The sequence below is a fragment of the Aedes albopictus genome, chromosome 1 (assembly GCF_035046485.1).
Source record: "Aedes albopictus strain Foshan chromosome 1, AalbF5, whole genome shotgun sequence".
Taxonomy (NCBI): Eukaryota; Metazoa; Arthropoda; class Insecta; order Diptera; family Culicidae; genus Aedes; species Aedes albopictus.
In genome coordinates this window covers 63,757,088-63,764,574 of record NC_085136.1, presented here as the reverse complement: position 1 = coordinate 63,764,574, position 7,487 = coordinate 63,757,088, and the positions used below count along the sequence as shown (strand labels likewise).

The 7,487-nt window shown below is 43.7% G+C and overlaps 2 protein-coding genes across 7 annotated transcripts in view; both read right to left on the bottom strand.

Annotated features, from left to right (window-relative positions):
• The window catches only part of LOC115256558 (uncharacterized), a 15,243-nt gene extending 8,105 nt beyond the window's left edge, over positions 1 to 7,138 (bottom strand). The window contains exons 1-2 of one of the 2 annotated variants that reach the window (XM_062844668.1): positions 7,003 to 7,138; positions 1,168 to 1,313 (exon numbers count right to left, since the gene is read on the bottom strand). Coding sequence is in view for 1 of the 2 variants with exons in the window: in XM_062844667.1 (XP_062700651.1) it covers positions 996 to 1,004 (9 nt within the window). In the remaining variant the exon portion in view is untranslated. The other variant, XM_062844667.1, reaches the window with a different exon arrangement.
• Positions 4,273 to 6,986, bottom strand: LOC134284975 (uncharacterized). 5 transcript variants are annotated; one of them, XR_009996035.1, is made up of 3 exons: positions 6,811 to 6,985; positions 4,555 to 6,537; positions 4,273 to 4,497 (listed from the first exon to the last, which is right to left on the bottom strand). XR_009996035.1 is itself a non-coding variant. In XM_062844670.1 (3 exons), exons 1-2 carry the CDS (start codon positions 6,817 to 6,819, stop codon positions 4,687 to 4,689), a joined length of 1,860 nt encoding a protein of 619 aa, XP_062700654.1. In that variant the 5' UTR covers positions 6,820 to 6,986; the 3' UTR covers positions 4,273 to 4,497; positions 4,684 to 4,686. The 5 variants fall into 5 exon arrangements, 2 of the variants coding, with proteins under 2 accessions (XP_062700654.1, XP_062700653.1); XR_009996036.1 differs by having other exon boundaries at positions 4,593 to 6,537; XR_009996037.1 differs by lacking the exon at positions 6,811 to 6,985 and adding an exon at positions 6,666 to 6,791.
• Positions 7,139 to 7,487: the final 349 nt, after the last annotated feature.

The window sequence follows — 7,487 nt, the reverse complement described above, 5'->3', positions numbered from 1 at the left end:
GAGAGAGAGAGAGAGAGAGAGAGAGAGAGAGAGAGAGAGAGAGAGAGAGAGAGAGAGAGAGAGAGAGAGAGAGAGAGAGAGAGAGAGAGAGAGAAGCGGTAGCCACTAGTCCACCAAACCCGTTATAAGGCAGCTGGTTAAGATGGTATTGCAGCTAAACTAATCGAGGTGGGTCTGGAAAAGTTGTCATTTCTGGAGCTCGATTTGAATAGGTCGTATGTGCTTTCGTCGATTAAAAATTCGATCAGCTGGATTCGCTTATTATAGCGGAAACAGTTGAAATTGAACAAAGCTGATACATACGGCAGAATCCTCACAAAACAGGCTTTCCGTTCCATCATTAAAAGTCACCAAAATATCTTTCATATTGCTACAGTAACTAAAATAAACTGATCGAATTTTATATCGACAAAAGCACATACGACCTATTCAAGTCGAGCTCCAAATTTGTTTGCACCTGACTATCGAATCTGAGAAACTGAACAGCTACCGGAGAAGTGCAAGAAAGGAGTCCCCTGTTTCATTCACAAGAAAGGCAGCCGTTTAAAACTTGTTTTTTTTTGCGGACGACATAGGCATTATTGCTAGAACAATTTGGATCGGCGAAGAATTTGTTGTTCGGCATGGATTCAATGAAGCGAATTGTAATGCAACATGAAACATGTAAGTAAATTTAAAACTCTTCACAAGATAGGCTGGTTGTACAGTTTCGATTTCACTTGAATTGTCCACCACTTCTAGATTAGAAATAACAGCGCACAGGACAACTATTTCTATCAGCCTATTCCATATTCCATTCCATAGAAGGTCTTTCTTGACGTAACGTAATGTATTCGATTAAAACCTTCACTTTTTTTCAGGGTGGGGTCGTACTTGCAACTTTGCATCAAAACTTTGAAAATCACGTTTCGCACATTTCGAATCGTTGCTATTTTCGCGGTAGGTTTTGGGAGTTCAGATCGCACTTTTCACCTCACCGTTCTTGTTCCGCTTACCATCAACATTTTGCCGGAATTTTATTTCGCCAAGCAACATCACACGGTGACCACTCGAACTCGCACAAACAGACTGACTAATCGCCGCGATGTTTATTTTCAGCCGGCCGACCGCGCTGCTCGTCAGAATCGTTTGCTTATAAATTATAGCAAATCAACGTGCTATACTTACGTGTGTATACTAAGCTTGTCGATGGTGATGACATTCGTTAACTGAAACTCGTCCCGTTTTCAGCGTTGAGTTTGTATCGCATCGCCAGTCGGACGCGTTGATAAGGATAAGCAGTGCAGTGCCACTTACACCTGCAGCTATGGCACCTGTGAATGGGGAAGTTTTAGTTGAAACTGTTGCGTGCAGTTAGCGAAGGCATACGGTAGGCGATAGCGTACATGTGCAGAATGACCGGCGCTGTGCGAGTGTTGCGCGAATGATTTCCAAGAAGCCATAAAATTGTCATTCCACGTAGAATCGAGTATTTGTTGGCCGGCACGATAACGTGGAGTGGACCAGTAAATTTTTTGTCTACACACTTATTCAAGAATTGCGAGTTCGGTAACTATTTTTACTGGGCTGGAACTGTTAATCAAAGAATTAGCATTAGCATTAAGCGAGTCGCACAAATTCGTAGGTGGTACAGTCCTAGACCGCTGTTATGAGGGTTACATCCTTCCCGTCCGAACCTAGCACATAGATTTAAGACTACAGCGCGGATTCGTTGGTTGGGTCACGACTGCGCCCCGATTAGCGAATCGTGTTCGCTCGTTGGGACAACTGACAACTGAACAAAGTGCTCTAGACACACGCAAGTGACGAGAAATACGTCACGAATCACTCACATACTTGCACAAACGTTCTGTATATAGGAGCTGCGATGCGACGGCGGTCAGACGTCAAACTCGTTTTGACATCGATTTTGACATTGACAGTGCTTTGTGGTTGGGTTTTGCCCCAACTAGCGAACATTCAACCATCGAGACAGCCCTATCGAGCCTCCAACGAACGAATCGGCGCTGTAATCTACCAAGGAGAATACATTTTACTAAGGTGGCGCAGATAAACATTGCAAACCACTGGTTGTCTCTTTCACTCTTCTGGTATTCTTATGCAACGAAAATAGTGACGTCACTATTTTAGTTGCATAAGAACACCAGAAGAGTGAAAGAGACAACCATTGGTTTGCAATGTTTATCTGCGCCACCTTAGTAAAATGTATTCTCCTTGGTACCCAGACAACCAGTCATCGTATAAGATGTTGCATAAGATGACAAAGCGGAGCCCTTATGCGTGCATGCCTCCATTTAGGCGCATGTAAAATGTACGCATATCGCCTCCACTTTGACATCTTATGCGACATCTTATACGATGACTGGTTGTCTGGGTAATCTATGGCTCTTAGACAAGACTGACGCAATCCTCCAATGGTCGAGAACTGTCCTTGCGACTGCTGAGGGATGGAAAAGGAATGTCAGTTGGACTCCTAAGAAAGGTGTAGAAAACTCTACCAACTCTCAGGCCTATAGGTGTCACGGGGATTCGGGTGTTGTTAGTGGAAGGGTAAACGCCAAAGGATACGTTTGGTCAACGATCAGGCGCACAAAATATGAATCTGTTAATCAAAGAATTGGCGACAAATCAGTATTTTTGTCTGAAGAGATAACGAACCTCAGTGAGAATTTGAAGCTTATTTGACCAATTTTGACAGTTGAATATTGAGGTGTACTGGACAAACAAAAATATGTGTCAATCTTGAAAAACGAATAGGGACAAACAGAGTCGAACAACCTGTCAAAATTTATCTGTCAAAAGTGGTCAAACATATGGCATCTGGACAAACAGTGTACTTATACCCTTGATTTTGCCGTGTATCGTCGTTTCACGTGTGTGTGTGTGGAGAAAGGTAGTGGAAGACAAGGTGGGAGATGCCGGTTCTTCTCGAATTTGTTGCCCGGGTGGGCACAAGGATGAATATTTATTGTATTTGGATATGTACTATTGAAAAAGTATGAAGGTCATCCGGAAGTTGGCTGTTTGTGCCAAAAAGAAGAGTGGAATAAACGTCCATCATCTCTGCAGAATTTTGAAAAAGTGAACAGTTATCCGTAAGAAATGGGTTATACCGAACGATAGAGGAGACTAATTTGGTTAGATCGTTCTTGTTTATCAGTTACAATATACACAGGTTAATTTATGACTGTGGAACATTATATTATCATACATAACAATATACTTTTGGAATAGATTAGTTTTCTTTTTGTTACGTTTCAGAGAGCGAGTAATGGCGCTTAATCACACGGGGTAAATACCTGTGTCGTGTCCCATCTCCGGAAACCAAGAAGCAAAGGAGTGACATTATCCTTCTTAGCATCGTCACTCTCACCGATTTTCATATATTTTGCTAAATATTTATATATTTAAACGGTCCCGTTCTATGGCCTAAATGTGGAACCAAATTGCCCAACAAAACTTACTGACTAGCTCAGTTATTATTTGACAGATGACCAACTTTTCAATTTACAGTGGCAATGTAAAATATACCGAAAAGTCAGCAGCTCAGAAACCCAGTAAAACTTTACCGAAGTCGGTAGTGTTGAGGCGCCGGGTTGCCTCAAGGGAAATGGTCAGAGTAGGTCTTTCCTCGGAAAGATGACAGGTGGGGGGTTGGTCTTTCGCAGGAGAACGATGACGGGTATTTTCACTACTTAAGGTTTTATTATCTATCTTGACCTTTTGCCAGGTCGAAGTGGATTGTATGTTAGTGCTCTGGAAGGGCCTGCTTTTATAGGGCAAGGAGGTTGTTTGGAACCTTCAAGAACACTGATGTTGCAATGGTTACGTTATATAACAATGGATTATATATATATACACATAATGCTTGTTTTGCTATTTCTGGTAGCTTGCTGCGATGCATTTGGCTGTTGGAGGCGAACGTGGAAAATCTTGGCTGACCACGTGGTTTCCGGAGCGGTTTGGGCGCGAACAGGTAGTCTAAACTAGCTGTGTAGTTCTGAATTCAAAACACTAAATTTGGTCAATGGACCACTTAAATAACTAAAACGGCCGCTATGAAAGGAGCAGATAGCGCCACCGTAGCCTCGTGTGTTTGACACACGACGGCTCCTTTAACTTCAGTTGCAACAACCAGCAACAGAAGCATGACCTCGAAGAATAATCAATTCTTTGAGCTTGAACTCGATTATAATCACAGCAGGATAGTGATAAATTTTTGGCGTAAAAAAACGACTCGATATCTTTCAGTATATAAATAACTATCAGGGATTACCAGCATAATATATTTTTTTATTGGTTCTTTTCAATTGCATGATTTTGATAATTCTGTTTAACTTTACTGACCCTTTGTTCCTTTTAATAGTGACGTTTCTTGGCATGCAAAATCTGCACTTAACTCACGGCTGCTTAAGCGGGTCCTTGACAGTTCTTATTAGAAATTGACAGACTGTATACTCCTTTATTCAGCAGTTGCAATCAAATGGAAACATAGACCTGCAAAATAAAAATAAAATTATCGCGTGTATAAGTTTTTCATAATGTGGTTCACACTTTTTATCTGATTAGATGTTTTCTTAACCAATACACACATATCATCTCCTCTTCCTCCCAATAATCCTCCTTTTCCTCCTCCTTCTGCTCCTCATCCTATGATGTGTTATACTTAAAGAACTAATACACCTTTCAAACTACAGCTGCTAATGCCGCCATCGTTGCTGCCGCTGCCGTCGTTACTGCTGCCTTCACTGTTATTGCATGCGTTGCAGCAGCCGTCGTCGTTGCTGCTACTGCGGCCGTTCCTGCTGCAGTTCCTGCTGCTGCCACAGTTCCTGCAGCTGCTGCCGCGGTTCCTGCTGTTGCCGTCGTTGCTGCTGCCGCAGTTCCGGCTGCCGCCGCAGTTCCTACGGCTGCTGTCGTTGCTGTTGTTGCCGTCGCTGCTATTATCGCTGCTCCAGCAACCACTCCCAGACCACACAATCCTAAAGCTATCAATCCTACCCCAACAACTGTCGCCGTCATGTTGGTTTCTGCAGTCCGCTCGTACATTACCTGTGCCGTCTTTGCGCACTTCTCTCGATTTTTTCTTTTCTCGGATGCTGTTTTTCCCTTGCTTTGCCTTGCCTTGGAACGTTTGCTACATCTTGCTGCACCAGGATCACCAGGATCTTCATAATCATCTCTTATGAAGTCGTTATCTTTATGTTCGGTGCAGTGTTGCTTCATTCTTAGTATAAATTCCTCGACTTTTGAGGGCTTCAGCAACTTGTTTTTATCCTTTTTTCTGATGCAATCCCGAGCATCATGGAGCGCATGAATGATATCATAAATCATTAACTGACCGTCGACGAATTCCTGTCTGTTTACTTTGTTTTCGATGCAAATCGCGTCATAGATTTTCTTTTGCTCGTGATCGCTCCAATATTGCAGTACTTCAATATACGCTTGTCTACAGATTTCAGCAATTGAAGTAGCTGTGATGCTGTCTGGTAGAGTAATTACTGTTGCATTTTTATTCCTACGTTGTAGATGTGTGTTGATCTTTTCAATCAGTTTCTTCAATTTTGCCAACGAATAGTTTCGTACGAGAGCTGGTGGATTCTGATTGAAATCTATCACTTCCAACAGACTTATTAGATCACCTTGTATCAAGTCGATATCTTGCCCTACACCGCCCCACATATTTGCCCATATCTCTACGAGTTGCGTGTATCCAAGGAGAGTCGTTAGGTATTCATACAAGACCGGATGTGAAAGTTTCATTGCTTCTACTCTCGCGGATATCTGCATTCTCGTGACATGTGCAGCATGCAGGTAGGGATCAGCACTGTTTCGGTCTTGCTGTAGACTTGCACCTGCGCACAAAACTTCATCTCGAGGTATTCCCATAGATTCGGAATAGTATTGAATTATGCCAGCCATAAGGAATATGGCTTCAAACCGGTCCACTAAATGTTTCGCACAAGGAGTCTCTTTGGTAGGGTCTTCGTGAATAGAATTCGACCTTCTACGGCTAGGAGGCAAACCACCATGGACCCCACTCAGCAGAAGTGTTTGGTGTTTGCCGAGCTGGATGTATCGTCGAATATCCGGATTGGTTTCGATGCAGTCAGCTAGCTGCCGGCGAAATTCCGGTCCAGTGATATCCGAAAGCTGCGGGATCACCCGGGTCAACGCATCGAAGAGACAATTGTTGTCTTCGGACGTATCGTGCGAGCTTTGGTTCTCTTCCGGCAATCCTCGCACCTCATAATGGTTGTCGCGAAGTACCAAGTCGATCACCAAGCCGTCATCTCCGAAATTGTTTTGCAGCGTGCCGAATCTGAACGGCGTTGATCCGTCTACATGTACGTTGATCACCAACGTCGGGATGTTGATGTTCAGCGCTTTCAGCACCTCTGGCACCGCTCGAACACACGTCAAATCCATTTGAACGCCTTGCCGTACCACATCAGCGAACTTCGATGGATCGGTGGTCGTTGCCAGCACCGATACCTGCATAGTTTTGCGCTGTTCATACGGGTCATACGAGGTAGTCTGTGAAAATAGAGATATGATACAGTCATACGAGTCTGATGTAGCCATTTCTTGAAACAATCCCGAGCAGATTACTGTTAGCACTTTTCTGGCTAGTAGCTAGATTTGTGCGAATATTCGATTTAAACCTTCTAAAGATTTCAGGGTGGGGTCTCCCTTGGAACTCAACACTTTGAAAACCGTGTTTTTCACTTTTCAAATGGACACCATTGGATGCCATTTACGCAGGAATGTAAATCTCATTTTCCACCTCACCGTTCTGATCTCGCTTACCATCAACATGTTGCCGGAATTCTATTTCGCCAAGCTACCAAATACACCACAAAGTGAACACTCGAACTCGCACAAACAGACTGAGGCTGAGTCACCGCCGCGATGTGTGTTTTCAGCCGGCCGCGGCCGAGCAGCGCCGTTCGTCAGAATCGTTTGCTTATTAATTATAGCAAATCGACGTGCTATACTTACGTTAGGTATACTAAGCTTGTTGATGGTGGTGACATACGCTATCTGAAATTCGTCCCGTTTTCAGCGTTGACTTTGCATCGCATCGCCAGTCGGACGCGTTGACAAAGATAAGCAGTACCCACATTCATCTGCAGCTATGGCACCTGTGCATGGGGGAGTTTAAGTTGAAACTGTTGCGTGCAGTTAGCGAAGGCATACGGTAGATGATAGCGTACATGCGCAGAATGGCCGGCGCTGTGCGAGTGATGTGCGAATGATTTCCAAGAAGCCATAAACGTCATTCCACATCGAAATGAGTATTTTTTTGACCGGCACAATAACGTTTAGTGGACCTGCAAACATTTTGGTTTTGCTCCTGGGGGTTTGACTTGAGGCCAAGAAAGTTTCCCGAGATTTCAGGGAAGCCTAGAAGCAAGAGGTTTCAGGGGGTAGAGTACGATACACTGAAGACGACCTTTCAGTTGAGGTTGAAGTACGTATTTGTC